This window comes from Xyrauchen texanus, chromosome 4 (genome assembly GCF_025860055.1).
Source record: "Xyrauchen texanus isolate HMW12.3.18 chromosome 4, RBS_HiC_50CHRs, whole genome shotgun sequence".
Taxonomy (NCBI): domain Eukaryota; kingdom Metazoa; phylum Chordata; class Actinopteri; order Cypriniformes; family Catostomidae; genus Xyrauchen; species Xyrauchen texanus.
In genome coordinates, this window is record NC_068279.1 from 37,053,275 (window position 1) to 37,069,360 (window position 16,086).

General features: G+C 36.1%; 1 protein-coding gene across 1 annotated transcript; it reads right to left on the bottom strand.

Annotated features, from left to right (window-relative positions):
- Positions 1-2: 2 nt before the first annotated feature.
- On the bottom strand, positions 3-15,498 carry snapc4 (small nuclear RNA activating complex, polypeptide 4). Its single transcript, XM_052125630.1, has 25 exons — positions 15,172-15,498; positions 14,832-14,969; positions 14,573-14,607; positions 14,376-14,478; positions 13,250-13,272; positions 12,989-13,132; positions 12,744-12,869; positions 12,579-12,657; positions 12,365-12,446; positions 12,081-12,182; positions 11,914-11,986; positions 11,637-11,801; positions 11,118-11,268; positions 10,566-10,672; positions 10,289-10,383; positions 9,285-9,379; positions 8,797-8,879; positions 7,640-8,140; positions 7,448-7,534; positions 5,158-5,305; positions 4,990-5,060; positions 4,817-4,882; positions 4,639-4,669; positions 2,629-4,421; positions 3-933 (listed from the first exon to the last, which is right to left on the bottom strand). Exons 2-25 carry the CDS (start codon positions 14,950-14,952, stop codon positions 838-840), a joined length of 4,377 nt encoding a protein of 1,458 aa, XP_051981590.1. The 5' UTR covers positions 14,953-14,969; positions 15,172-15,498; the 3' UTR covers positions 3-837.
- Between the last annotated feature and the right edge of the window lie 588 nt (positions 15,499-16,086).

Genomic DNA, 16,086 nt, shown 5'->3' on the forward strand with positions numbered 1-16,086 from the left:
ATTTCAGTTCTTTTGATTTCCCTCTATTACACAAGAAATTGTTGCACTGCAATGCAATATTCTTGCATGAATGAGAACATCAATATTAAAATAAGATCCAATTAACAGCACTCAATGTTTCTTTTCTATTATGATTTTCAATTTCCTTATATCTTTAGCATACATAGATAGCAAAACAGAGATACAATCATGTGTCACATTATGAGTGCTACACATTTTCGTATAAACTTAAATCTTCACCAATTACCCAATTACTAATTTTATGGACCAACAGTTGATACAAAGAAAGAAACCCAACGTTTATTTCAGTGTAACCCCTTAACACGTTTTCTAAGACAATTCATGTAACCTAAATACCTTGCAAATTACCAATAATATCCAGTATTATGGCATCCAGTGTTCCATACATAATTTCTGTATTATGAAATTAAGATTTTTGCATTCTCTTGTAGGATTACAACTATGACCTAATATAAAAGCTTTAGAAAATGTTCATAATACAAATAAAAGGAACACTTATATAGTAAACTTTATTAAACTAAACAAAGATAACAGCAAAAAAACTGTCATATACACAATAATTTAGGAATAATTTAACAAGAATGAAGTGCAAAATATTATTATTTTCAGAACATATTTTGGAATTTCTTAACAAAATATTTGCACGGTATAAAAGAACTCTTGGAATTCGGTGCAATGAAAACAATCTCTAATTGGTCCCTCAAAATTCTATTATAAAATGGTGATAGAATTCTAAATTAATATTCACAAATTTAACAGAATCTGTGGCTATTGGTAATCCATTCTCTGTAAAGGACAATGAACAAGTGATATATTTTATTTAACTGGACGTCGCCGTCTTTGCTTTTTTGTACTGATTCCTGAGAACTGTGCTGCTGATGCCTCGTTCTCATTTGTGTTGAGTTCAGTCCTCTGTAAAAGACAGAAAATATATGAACATGTTAAAATACAAATCAATCAATAATAATAATAAAACACATTGGCGGCCAAAAGTTTGGAATAATGTACAGATTTTGCTGCTTTGGAAGGAAATTGGTACTTTAATTCACCAAAATGGCATTCAACTAATCACAAAGTATAGTCAGGACATTACTGATGTAAAAAACAGCACCATCACTATTTGAAAAAGTAATTTTTGTACATTGGCCAGATGTACAAATAAACAAGAGGATAAGTACATCAGAGTCTGTAGTCTAGAAAAATAGACACCTCACATGTCCTCAGCTGACAGCTTCATTGAATTCTACCTGCTTAACACCAGTTTCATGTACAACAGTAAAGAGGAGACTCAGTGATGCAGCCTTATGGGAAGAATTGCAAAGAAAAAGGCACTTTTGAAACAGAAAATCAAAAAGAAAAGGTTAGAGTGGGCAAAGAAACAGACATTGGACAACAGATAATTGGAAATGAGTGTTATGAATCTTAACCCCATTGACCTTTTGTGGGATCTGCTAGTCTGTAAGGTGCGTCAGAAGTGCCTGACAAGACAGACACATCTATGTCAAGTGCTACAGGAAGTGTGGGTGGAAATGACACCTGAGTATCTGGACAAACTGATAGCTAGAATGCCAAGGATCTGCAAATCTTTCATTGCTGCAGGTTTTTTTGATTTTTTTGATGAGAACTCTTTGAAGTAGTTTAAGAAGTTCTGAACATTATTTTCAAATTGTAATAGTAATTTTTCACGTTATTAATGTCCTGCCTATACATTGTGATCAGTTGAATGCCACTTTGGTGAATAAAAGTACTAATTTCTTTCCATAAGGGCAAAATTATTCAAAACTTTGGCTCCCAGTGTGTATGTATGTATATATATATGTATATATATATATATATATATATATATATATATATATATATATATATATATATATATATATAGCTGCAAGCAGCAATTATGGAGCCGGGCACCCCAATGGCATGCAAGGAAGCTTTACTGGACATCACTGATTATGACTTTAAGAAAACTATTAAAAACATTGGTAAAATTTATAATATTTGGTGCTGTCACCATATTTACAGAACGCTGTCAAGGTGTGGTCACAATAACACATACAAAGTTTAATGTCAATAATATGGCAAAGCATTGCCGAGATGTAGCCTTAGATCCCTTATGGCGTGTTGACACAAAATTCGTTGATGCGTTAGATGAAAACAATTTTGTATATCAAAAGCTTTTCATAAAAATATATCATGAGTGTCCCTTGAGGATACATGCTAAATTTCTTGGAAATCAGAAATATGGACTAGGATGAGTTTGAAAAATGGTGGAAAATCTTAAAACCGTGGTATGCCTTGACTCGCTGTGAGCCTGGAAATCAGAGAAAAAATATTTTGTTTATAGACCTTATGGCCCAAAGGTTATGAACATAAACATAAGTGCAAATTTAATCAGTTGGTGGCGCTAGTGGGTTTGAGTTAAATACCCCAAATATGGTGCAGTAACATTTAAGAATGTCCTCTATCAGAGTGCCAAATTTCAGCATTTTTCCAAATAAGGTTCTATGGTCTGCCAAAGATTTCAAGAGAGGAATAATAATAAGAAAACTAACAGAAACAATTAGGTGCTTGGACCTTAACAAACATTAAATGCAAGGACAAACTTACTGCAGCTGGTGGCTGATCATTCTCTTCATTCTTTTGTAAATGCATTTCCTCAGCTTCATCTTCATCAGGCAGTTCACATTCCTCAAATGGGTTTATGGTGGCCAATAGGGCAGGTAAGGTAAAGCACGACAAGAAACGAGCCTTACAAAGCTGGTATGCTGGATTTGTGGAAAATCTTTCGGCCACCAGTTTGCGGATGGCAGCTACTTGAGCTTCCTCCTCTTTCTCAGTTTGATACTCTTGTGGTAAGATTTTGGCTGCATTCGCAATTAAAGATTGTTTCACCTTGAGCAAAGAGGTCAGTGTTTTGATGCTGGCCACAGATGGTGGAAGGTATGGCAAAGTGACCTCTAAATGAGGTAGTGGAATACCTCCTTTCCCATTCATCCAGTCATCTACTTCAGGTGAATGATCAGGAAATACTAGATTAGGATCAAAACTTAAATTCTTAGAGGGCAGAACAGGATTAGGGATTAAATGTTGACTTGGTTTTGTGATTTGAGGTGCTACTGATGGAACTACAACTGTAGATGCAGAGGACAGAGGTTGGAGGAGAGTTCTATTAAAAGAATGTGGAAAAATAGGTTGTACCATTGTGATCGGCAAACCTTGGTTTTGGATGATGGTTGGCTGTTGAATAGCTGTTATAGGAACACAAGCATTTTTAGCAACACCTTGAGCCTTTGCCACTGTGACTTTATCGGTTGGCTTGGATACAACTGGTCCGCTACCCAAAAATGGTTTACTCAAGACTGTGGGAGACGGAAGGACACCGAGAACATTTGTGACAGCAGAAGACACACTGGGACTCATTGAAGGACAGTGAGCTAGATTTTGCCTAGCAGTTGTTTCTTTAGAGGACAAAACAGACAAATCTAAAACAGACTCTGATGAGTTTTCTATAGAGACTGTTGGTTGACTAGCTTCAGTGTGTACAAAGCAACCTTTCTGGTCCACTATGATGGGTGTTTGGGATGACATCTGAGGGGCAGTTTCTGGCATACTCTGGTTCTGCACTAAAGTACTAGGAGGCATTTGGATGGTTAAACCATTGCCCGTGGAGGTAATGTTTATAGGAGGAGGCATTGGGGGATCTTTGGAGGCATTTGAAGCAGAAATACAAGAGGAAGTAGGGAGAATGCAGGCAGATGATGATGGGTTTGGATTGGTTGAGGTACATGGTAAGGTAGTGTAATTGAGCAGGGAGTTGTTTGGCATGTTCAGGGTCTGGTTGTCGGGGATATTAGTGGACAGCATTCCAGTCACTGGTACAAACCCAGTGGGGGTAAGAATCCACTTTATCTGCCTCTGTACTGTATTGGTTGGAACAACAATACTCTGTTTTCCCTTGTTTTGTTTAGCTAACTCTTTCTTGCCGGTTTTAGCCTGTTCCATTAGGGCTTGAAATTTCTCTGTTGGTTTGCGGGGGCGTCTTGTCTTTCTAACCATTTCTGAGCTCTCTGTGGATGGTAATTTGGATGTTGTGCTGAAGGTTGAGGTCGGTTGTACAGGTGCTGTCAATTGTATTAGTGGCAGAGGAATTTGTGGTGGTGATCCTTGTAGTACATTAAGCAGTAAAGGCTGCACTGCCCCCTGCATGTTTGGCTGCGTTATGATAAGAGTGTTGGGTTGAACCAAAGTGGGTGTCATCTGCCAGACAGGTTGCTGAGCATGGTTAAGAACATGAACCGGCTGCAAAGAAGGTGGAGGTTGAGGGGGTCCTGCCAGTTCCTTGTGCTCAGTTTTCCTGAGTTTACGCTCCCGAAGCATCGCCGAGACTGTGTTAGGAGGAGCTAAACAACCAAAAGCCGTTAAATTACAAAACTGAAAGAAAATGGACATTGAGTATTTTATGAAAGAAAGAACTAGGATAGCTTCTATAGACCTTAATCATTCACATACGTAATTTGCCATTTCATTTCAAGACTTTGAGGATATATAAAACAATAAATAAATAAATAAATAAATAAATAAATAAAATAAGTAATGGACAAATATAAACTGAGATACCTATTTTGGGTATATGTTCAGCATTTTGCATCTGTGTTAAGAAAAGAGAGGAGAAAAACTACAATGAGAGAACAGTAATCTTAAAGAAATATACATTTCTTTTTTGAAAATGCTACATATTCATAATTTCAAAATTACAACTAGAGTAATAAAAATGAGGCAGTGAATTGCTAAATACCTTGCGTCCTTTCTTTTGGCAAATTTTAATTACATTTTTGCAACCTTCGGTATCCATGTGGAGAGTCTGTTATAAGTTAACACAACCATGTAAAACTGTCAGCAGTTACTATGAAATAAAAGAAATAAAGAGACAACAAAAAGGCAACAAAATCCTAAAATTTTAAATCTTACTTTGACAAAAAATGAAAACACTGCTGTCTTTGTGAGGGTAATTTTTTCTGCTCTTTCTCCAACAATATCAGCTGTAAAGTGATAGACAGTGTGAGTTGACAGAACAAAGAGATGATTTCAAATATGTGTTAATTATTTGACCAAATAAATCAACGGTTTGAACTGTACCTTCACAAAACTTCTTTTCATTTGCTGGCACAGGCAGTATAACATTACCAATCCATGGGCTGATAGCTTTAAGGAGATCATTGTTAAGGCTGGACCAGTCCTGGACCTGCCTTCTTTTCTTTTTATCTCCTGGAGTTTTCCTTTTCTCCTTTAGATCATTTAGAAAGGAAAAATGAATAGCATCAATGGAAGCATGAAAACAAAGATTCTCAATTATGAAGGTGTAAAACTGAATATTAATCAACTGTCTTATTTGAAAAGTATCTGACATTCAACATAGTATTTCAGTTAAGTACTTGCCGTCATGATGCTAGAGAGTATGGGTATCTGTGGGCATTGCTAGACAGTTGCTAAGGTGTTCTAAATGGCTAATACAATAGCTCATTGCAATGAGTGTGTTTACATGCACTTTAAAAGTCTGATTTCAAATGGATTTCTAAAGCAATAATTTGTGTTTTTAAAATGTCATGTAAATGCGTTAGTTCGACTGAAATCGTTCAAGTTCGGTTTTTACTAAACTAAACTAACAGACCTAGATAATGTTTGTCGATCGGTACCATCTAGCATGTATACACTTCAATTGGTCCACAACAGGGCTTGGCATTATGCGCATGCTCTAAACAGAGGAGCTGAGTGACGTGTATTTAACTTGGATTTCAAATGCAACACAACGCAGAGAAGAAGAGCAACAACAACCACTGGGGTGCATTTCATTCAAATTTCATTTTTTTTTTTGTTGGAAATTCTGATTGAAGCGATGACTATTGTGATTGTTCTCCCTTTGAAGTGCCCTAAGGAGGCTGATTTATCTAGTTTGTAAAACATGGACACATGGCAAATGCTAGAAATGTTCAGATCAGCAATCTGTAAACTATCCATGCCTGTGACACATTGATGTGCCTCATTATTATGATTCTTTTGCCATTCGACTAATCTGTCTGCCATAATAACTTAAATAAAACATCATGATACGTGGACTACTTATACGTGGACCATTATATCACACATAAATCATAAATTACAATAAAATAGGTTAGCATGCTAGCATTAGCAATAGTGACATGAATGTATTATGTAAACATTAAAAATTAAATATTATCTACTGCAAATATCTTAACAGATTATTTTACTGATCTCATGTAGATTCCATTCATAGAAGCAGAAAGCATGATTTTTTATTTAATATGAAGCAAATGACAGCAACAGATAACAGACAGCAAAGAATATACAGTATCAATAATCTATTAATCGTCATAAAACGCCTCAATTGTCTATTCATTCAAGACATCTCTAATCAGTCTAAATGTTATTATTATGCTTTACACTGAGATTATAAGGATGAAAGTGAAGCAAAGCACATCTCGTATAGTTAGAACATTCCAGGAGCAAATGTCAAAGAATGTAAGAAATGCATGTGGCTGTAAAGTTTTCCATGTTGTGTCTGTTGTTTGTGTCTCAATGTAGCTGACATCTTTGATGCACTACTGTGATGCAAAAGGTCTACTAGAAAACATCTACGTCACTTTCTCAGCTAATGTCCTTTCTTTGCCGTTTCGATTGCGCATTGTTACATGTATACTTGGACAGAGAGATGAAGACTAACTTGACAATGCAAAAACCCACGGCAGTTCGATTATAATTGCCCATGTACACATACTCAAAGTGGTTTCCCAAAAGAATCGTTAGCCAACTGTGGTCACAAGTTCCATCATTACCAACATAGTTCAATGATTTTCTGTTTCCTGAAACCATACTTTCAACTAACATTAGCAGAAAGCATTACAAAGTTGTGTAGTTGAAACTACAGTTATCCACTTACAAGATTTAGAAGCATAGTTTTTTGTCAGTTATCATTTATCAAATTATATTTTTGTCCCAATATCATTTGATCTTCACTGGGGCTTTTTATACTGTATCTTCCATTCAGTCAAGTTTTTCCACCTTATTTACATACACCTAGGAAAACAGCTAGTTGCAGAAAGTGCAAAATGAGCTTTTGTAATTTAATATCCACTGGATCTCAGCAAAAGTAGTTACCCCCCCACCACCACCACATTAATGTCAGCTCTATACTGTTGAACCAAAGTGGACAGCACTAAGCTGCGTTTACATAGATATTTTTTTATTTATTTTTGAATTAATCAGTATATTTGGCTCTTGTTCCTCCCTTCGTATGAGCAATAGTAATGGTGCTGCTTGCCTTAGCAACCCCAACTACTGTAATACATAAATTAATAATCAATGTTAATATCCTAATGTTAACAGCAAGCATCCTCAGCGATAAGCTTACCTTTTTCATTGCAGATGTTTCCTTCCTCTGTAAAAAGTGTCTAACATCACTAATAGGCACCTTGATCATGGAATTCTCATTATCAGCCTACAAGAATTAAATAAGATTAAGTATTAGAATACAGAACAGAATAAATTGGCACTGATCTGCTCTGAAAAAGTGAATAAAAAAACAAAATGAAAAGAATCATACCGGCCTCTGCAAGACAATAGGATCCAGACCCACATAAGTCCTTTCCATGTTTCCAAAACGATTCAGGATGGTGTTGCGCACAAGACAGGGCCTCATTGGTGGACAGATGCTGTTCTCTGATCGAATGCGGCCCAGGGTAGATTCTTTAGTGGATTTCTTTTGCTCATCCTCATTGGTGGGTAGGCTCACCCACATAGTCCTGACAGTTCCTGCAGCACGAACCAGTGGCTTTGCATTTACAGGAATCCATTCCTTCATGTCTGGCTGTACATAGTCCTTTGGCTGTATTTCTGGACTTAAATCTTTGTCTGGGGGAACATCTGGTTCATCTCCTAAAGATGATTCAGCATCACTGTCCATGTATTCTATCTTCATTTGTTCTTCTTCCTCAGAGCCAGAGGTGATTTCGATATCCTCTTTAATGTTCTTACTTATAATTTTTCGTCTTTTTGCTTTTTGTTGTACAGGTACATTCTTTTGTACTCTCTTTGTGCCTTTTCTCTGCATAAAAAACAACACCACAGTGAGGATGATTCATTTACAAAATTTAACCCTCATGTGATGTTGAGATTGACTTTCGTGTCTTTAGGGGACCCCCAAGGATGAACTTTTCAGAAATGTAACTGGCATTCATTTTAGTAACATTGCTTCTGTTATGGGTCAACTTGACCTCAGCATAACCACATTATAGAAAAACACAATAAAATAAATAAAAAAAACTGTCAGAATTTCAACATGTAAAACTTAATTGCATTTATTGTAAACATAGGTGTTATGTCTAGGGTCTCTGAGACACAAAAACGCATTGTAACATTTGTCAAGGAGAATGTGTGCAGTAGATTATCTTGTATTTGTTTTTTTACAATCTGTACTTACACCTTGTCTACATTGGGCGTATCAACACAAACGTTCTAAACTGTTTAATTTTTGTAGAAGTGCTAGCGTGTGCAGTGCAAAATGGAACGCGACACCCATTTATTGTTGCCGCAACAGACACAACATAACGGACGCTTCCAGCGTAGACAGCATCATTCATTATAATGGGGTTCTATTGCTTTTGACGCGACGCTTACGTATGGTGTAGACAGGCTGCTGGGCAAATTAAAAATCAACCCAATGCATTTTCAAGGCAAGACATTAGTGACAAATTAACTTACAAACTGAGTCAGTTTTCTCCACTTGTAAAGACACTGGCAGTCAAGCCGGTTTGGGATCTCTGAAGCAATCTTACTCCACTTGCCTAGGGATGATACACAATAGAAATAATAACAAACAATCTTGACTAAATGGGATACAATATGCTCCGAAACAATTATAGAGTCTAAAAACAAAAGGCAGGGCAACAACAGAAGTGGTTAAATAATACAACGTAGAAATAAACTGTTATGAAAATGTACATCCGATGTGCTATTTTTGAGAGGGAAAATATTATTTGCACAATGTTAGTATAGCTGTAACAGCGTATTCATGCGGTTGAAACATCCCATGCTTGAAGGTGTGTTGCCTCCAGTGTATACAGCTCTATAACAGAAACGATGTTGTTTTGTCAAGTCACACATGTCTGGTGTAGATGTGTTGCGAGCCATAGGTCACTTCGACACCCCTTAGATTTAGTTATGATTATTTAGTTAGAGTTATGACTTACCAACACCGTATTTTTCAACTTTTTGTTTTAGCAGCTCAATCTCCTCCTTAGCCCAAGGACCCTTTTTCACATTCTCTCGAAGACAATCTAAATATCTGACATAAAAAAAGAATATATTTTACTTGCCTAGTAAGTAGGGAGGGATGTGCCACAGTAGTTGACTAATCGACTAGTCCATTAGTGGGGTCGACTTACTAACATTAATAATTTTTAGTTGTGGTGGTGGTTTTATTGGGAGAAGCAACTTTTCGGTGAGTGTTTCTGCATGACTATAGCTGGCTTTGCTTAAAAGTGTATAATAGTCAGACCAGTAAAACCTTGAACTGAAGTTTCTTCTCTTTAATGCTTTAAAGGTATAGTTCACCCAAAAATGAAAACTCTCATCTTTTCATCTTCAAGCCATCCCTGATGTATATGACTTTCTTTTCTTCAGCAGAACACAAACGAAGATTTTTAGAAAAATATCTCAGATCTGAAGGTCCATACAATGCAAGTGAATGGTGATCAGACATCTGTAGCTCCAAAATCACATAAAGGAAAGGATATAGGTGTGGGTGATATAACAAATAAAAAATAAAAAAAAAACATTATTTTACTCTAAATCTCAACTTTAATTTTTACTTTTACATCTGAAAGTCACATGTGGTTCCTGTTTAGTTTCACATCTGAAAGTGAACTTTAAAGTGGAGATTTTGAGTAAAAATTGACTTAAATATTGATCTGTTTCTCACGCACACCCATTATATCGCTTCTGAAGATTGGAGTCATTTGGATAACTTTTATATTTCCTTTATATGATTTTTGGAGCTACAAAGATCTGATCACCATTCACTTGCATTGTATGGACCAACAGAGCGGAGATGTTTTTCTAAAAATCTGTGTTCTGCAGAAGAAAGAAAGTTGTAAAAAATCTGCAATGACATGAGGGTGAGTAAATTATAAGAGAATTTTAATTTTTGGGTGAAATATCCAAGATTAATCAGATAATAATAGATTAGTTATACCTGTCACGGCACGCACCATCCGTCCTCCCTGGAACCTCGACCTTGATTTTCCACCATTCTGTGATGCCATACTTTGCAACCGCCTTCCGCAACAACTGATTCAAAGCAATTGGTTAAATAAGTAAAAACCATGAAACCATGGATTTTATAACTGGTACGTGTGTCTTCAGGGATGGAAATGGGTTATCTAGAGCAGAGGCTATGCACAAATTTTCTTTCTCATTTATCGTCGCAGTATCAAATGAAAATAAAACAATCCAAAATAATGCTCTCATACCTCATCCTCTTCTTTGGACCAAGGGCCTTTCTTTATAGAGGGATCGAGAACAGATGTCCAGCGGTATGCCAGCTGTGATGCATCACGGCCAACCATGAAGTATGACACTATGGAGATCAAAATAATAGAAATATATAGCCACACTAAGATGCATACTTGCTTTCAAAATACAATTTATGTAAATTAAATCTGTAAAGAACTTAAGAGTTGCTTAGTTTTCTCCTCCCTTGAGCCACAACATTTTTACCATAGGTCTAGGGTATCGCTAGGCAAAACACAAAATTAATAATTCAATTATTGAATGTATTTCTAATGATAAGACATTTTTCCACCAAGAAACATAGTTCATTAGCCTAACTGTAGGTGTATGTTGTAGATACGTAGGTGCGTTGATTCAGATAATAATCCAGAATAAGCACTGATATGCAGTCACAGGTGTGTGTATCAGCTACTTTATGCCAGGTTTAAACATGACTCATCCAATATTTGTTTGGAACTATCCAATTTTTAGATAATATGTCACATCATGCACAAGAAGGCCAACTGTCTCACTCTGCATATATGGAATAAAGTTTCCAATTTTCATTTTTTCAATGAGATCTTTTAGGATCTTATCTTCCTCTTTAGTCCACCCTTTCCTTTTGAAAGTCTTTGAAATGTAGCGCTGGTAAGTCTGGAAGCACATAAAGGCTGTTCTGTTGGTCTGAAAAACAAAGAAACATTCCGTCTAAGTTTCCTCCTTTCTTTTGTGGAACACAAAGAATATATCAGCCTTAGTCACCATTCACTTCCATTCTATGGAAAAAAACATGCAATGACTGTGAATGATGACTTGAGGCGGTTAGTCCCTAATATCCTTCCCTTTGTGTTACATGAAAGAAAGTCAGTCCTGCAGGTTTATAAGTAAATTATGACAATATTTAAATTTTTTTGGTGAACTATCCCTTTAAGTTGGGATAGGAGGAAGAACTTTAATATTGACAAAATAACACCAACTATACACTGAAAAACTTTTTACACAGCTTTTTTACAGCAGTCACTCTGTAAGTGCATGTATATTTCTGCCCTCACCCCAAGAGCCTCTGCGATCTTGTCCCAATGGCAGCATTTGTACTCTTGTGCAACTTTGCTCAGTTTATCAATCTCATCCTGTTTCCACACTGACTTGTTAATGGAGGGGTGCAGATAGTTTTGCCAGAACCTTTTCAAGTCCTCAGCCTGTCGCAAACCTTCAAACTAGCAAACACAAATAACCACATCCACACTTTTAGAATTATATACTAATGTGAGAAAATAATACAATATCGTCTTCATGGCTGCATATCAATGGAGTAATTGTGTAACTTACATCAATGTTCGATATTTTCTCCCAGTCATGATCATCATGCAGTTCACCCATCAGCTGGTCCTCTTTCATTGCACTAAGGTGAAATTGTGAGTTTGTTGAATTACACATTACATGTTGTTCCCCTTACATCACATGTTCTCTCAAACAAGGTGGCTAAATGTCCTTACCTGATTTCTGAAATTTCCTTCTCAATTAAATCTACTTGTTTTTTCATCTCTTCTTTTGCCTCATCCGTGGCTTTAGACATTTTGGCACTCAGGTAATCCAGCCTGTGAAAACAGACCATTGCATGCTCTCAAAATGTAATTAAATAAAACACAAATTTTGTCATTTCACTGTGCACACAACACATTTGATGTGAAACCCAACAAAACAAAAAATACCAACTCTGTATATGTGTTCATAATACAAAGACTGGGCAAAAAATCTAATCAAATTAAAAAATACTCACTTAGATAGTTTGGGCTGTAGCATGCGTTTCATAGTGTCTGTGATTACCCCGTTGATCAGCAAAGCCTTCTGCCAACCTTCCCCTGAACACACACACACACACACACGCACGCGCGCGCGCGCACACACACACAAGCACGCACAATTTATTTTTGCATCAGCGAAAATCACATTGATAAAAGTAATGCAAGCAACTTAAGGTTCTTAAAACATACATCTTTTAATTTTCAGCTCATCAAAGAGTCTGGTACCATGACTCAACCTCTCTTTCGTCTCTTCATTGGCTGGAGGGCCCTAAATAAATTAAGCAAATCAGGCTAAATGAGTCCCATGTATTAATTGGAAATTGTATGATATGCAGTATTATTTTCATTACATACCAGACCAGTGAGTTTGTCTTTGAAATAAGGCTTCATGAAGTATCCCAGAAAATGTTTCTGAGGTGGTAGTGTAGGGTTGGTGGAGTTAGAAGTGGTTGGACCAGAAAGCTGGGCCTCAATCTGTTTCTGTGGAGAAACAGTGGCTTTAGTATTTCAATATTGCTCTCAAAGTATAAAAAGAGCAAACCAATCGCATTAGATCTTTGTTTCAATGAACTGCAGTGCAGTCCAAGTGTTTTATTCACCTGCTCCTGCTGATTATCATTTAGAAGTCGCTCCAGCTCTGCTAGTTTTTCTTTAAGCACCTCTTGATAGACCAAATTCATCTGCAGGCAGGTTTCCACATTTTGAGGAAGATCCAATTCATCATCATCACTGTCCTCGTTACTCTGATGGGGTCAAAATAATTATTATAGGTGATAAAAAAAGACTAAAGAATATTAAAAGAGGTTAAAAAAAATGTATCGCAGTACAAATCTGTAAAGAGGAAATTAAGGGTTACTCACAGAACCAGAGCCGTTTTCACTCTCTGTTCCACAAAAAAGAGAAATAATGAAGACCAATTATAACTGAAGTACAAACAATTGATTTCAAAAGGTGAAATAGCAGCCTCTATGATCAGATTCAACTGACTTATTTGGTTACAATACAGTGAAAAAAATACAGTGCTAAGGGGTCTGTGGTAAATGTTAAGGCAGAGTAAGTGTAAATAGCAACAAAAAGCATCTTCTTTGCACTAAGTGAAAATAGTGGTAGACACTATTTGCACCCCTAATTAAATACTAACATAAAGTATAGAGGCATCACTACAGCCTGTTTATTGCATTTATTTAGAGTCCCACAGACACCCTACACCAACCCCTACCCCTAAACCTAACCTTTCCTCACAAAAAAATCACCATGGTTTTGCTACAGTAACCTTAGTATCACCATGGCATTTTGTAGTAAAATCATAGTAACCACAAAAGTAAACATGGTTACTATATGCACCCCATATTAGTGTTGTAACAACATGGTTAATTGCATTAAAACTATGACTTTGTCAATTAAAAAAAAAAAAAAAAAAAACATGGTAACTTCAATATTACAATAGTAAAATTTTACCAAGATCATACTCCCAGACCTTCACAGTGACCAAATAAGATTTAGATTCATTTGTATTTATTATTGTAAGTAGCATTAAAGGAAATATTAAGAGTTGAGCCAGGAAACAGGACGGGGAAAAAACGGGACAAAATGCTTATTCGAACCTGGGTCATCCGCTCGTAAAAAGCACATCCACAATGTCTTTAAATACAACACCATTGCAATGACACTTGTGGGTGCAGTCTGTATTTCATTTCTGTGTTTCCTTCCATCACTCTTGAAGGGCAAATAACTGCCCTGTGTGACAGCTGCTATTTACACCTAGTGTAAATGGTCACAAATATTTTGTAAAAAGTGTTTAACAAAAGGAAAATAATTATTTCCTGAATTTGATAACACTACTATTTAATTCAGCTTTGTAAGGACTAATCTTTCATGATCTATCATGACATTGTGATTATTTTATTCTACTGACTCTTTAACTGTCTTAACCAGTAGAATAAAAATAAATCTGCATTTAGTTTGGTTAAAAAAAAAAAGATTTACCTGTCAAAATGTCAACTAGTGCTGCATCAGTGCCGAGTGTATTCTCTAAATCCTCAATCTCCCTCTGAATCCGCTGGCGTTCTGCCTCCAAATCACCACTCGGCTTGAGGAAGTTAGAAGCAATAAAATAATTAAGAAAAACAATACATTTAATTTCTATGGGGTGATAAAGTATTCAGAGTGGGCTATATTCTCACCACTCCATCAACTGTAGGTCCACTTTCATCATCATCTGCCATAAAAAAAACACACATTCACATTAGAGAGTCTTGTCTGTTATTCAGTGAATAAAGAAATGTCCAAGAGACACAGGCTGTCTCAAAACCTAGAGAGCGGCCTGCCAAGACAGCATTTTAGGCATCTTTGGAACACATTCATGATGCCCAAAGTGTCTAGGCAGGCAGCTCACTAGATTTTGAGACACAGCCACAGTGTCACATATACTCTCTGACTCACCACTGTTGCTGTCAGATGACAGTAGTTCTGCAATGTTACTGTCCACTCCAAGAGTATTCTCAAGAGCCAAAATCTGCCTCTGAATTTTTTCCCTTTCCGCAAGCAAGCCATTCGATGCCATGTTAAACTAAGACAAACCTAAAAACACACATTTTAGAAGGATAGTAGATTAAAAGGGACATTTTGCACACCTTGGCAGTATGCAACACATCTTTAACCATATATAAACCTCTATAGAAGCAAAATTGACAACATGAAGCAAATTAAATTAGGATGCTACATTTTATAACTTAAATGCAGTTAATATATAGCCCTCTATCTGTACAATATATGCACATACAGGAGTTCTTCATTAATGCGTAGTCCCGTTGTAAGGTTCAGTACTGCAGCTATTCTGTCAAAGTCAACAACAAATGCAGGTTTCTGAAGCATCACTGCACATGCTGCACTTCTCACTCACATCTCCCAGAACACCATGTTTAGCATATGTCCCACAGTACAGTTTATGTCTTTGTACATCGTATTACAAGATGCTTTTTCAATGGCTGGTTGCAATTATTACTACGACTTTAATGACGCTATATAAACTGTTAAGATGAATTCTGGCTTTAATAAAACTTCTGTACGTTTGAAGAACGTCACGCAAGCACGACACAACTCCGTCTGACTCGCGCCTCAAAAGCACGTCATGTACATGGACGCTTCAAAATAAAAGTCGTTTTCATGCAACAGGACAACACGTAAACCATAAAATAAAAAAATCCATACCAAATTATGTACAGTATATTAAACCTTTTTTATTAAGACAATAAAGAACATTAAATGAAAATAAGGCACTTTATTCAATGCTGATTAGTAAAGTATTTTTTTAAACACAGATAACTAAAATGTTGTAATTTAATTTAAACAGTAGAAATATAAAAACAACATGTTAATTTATATATAAAATATGCAAATTGAAAAATCAACAAAGAAACATTGATAAACTGGCATATATTTGTATTTTAAGCAGGGACTTATTTGACTCATATTTATATAATTTTTTTTTTTATAAAGAATAGAAAAAAAGAATAGATCTTAGATTTCAGTGGTAATGTGCATAATAAATGCTCCCATTTAAGCTTCACTTGATCGCTATATAAGACTTTCAATCATGCCAAGTGGTCCAGCATGACAGGTAGACACATGGTACATTGACAAAAAAAAATGACTATAACTCCTCCATTTTGAGTTTCAACACAATCATGAAACTGAT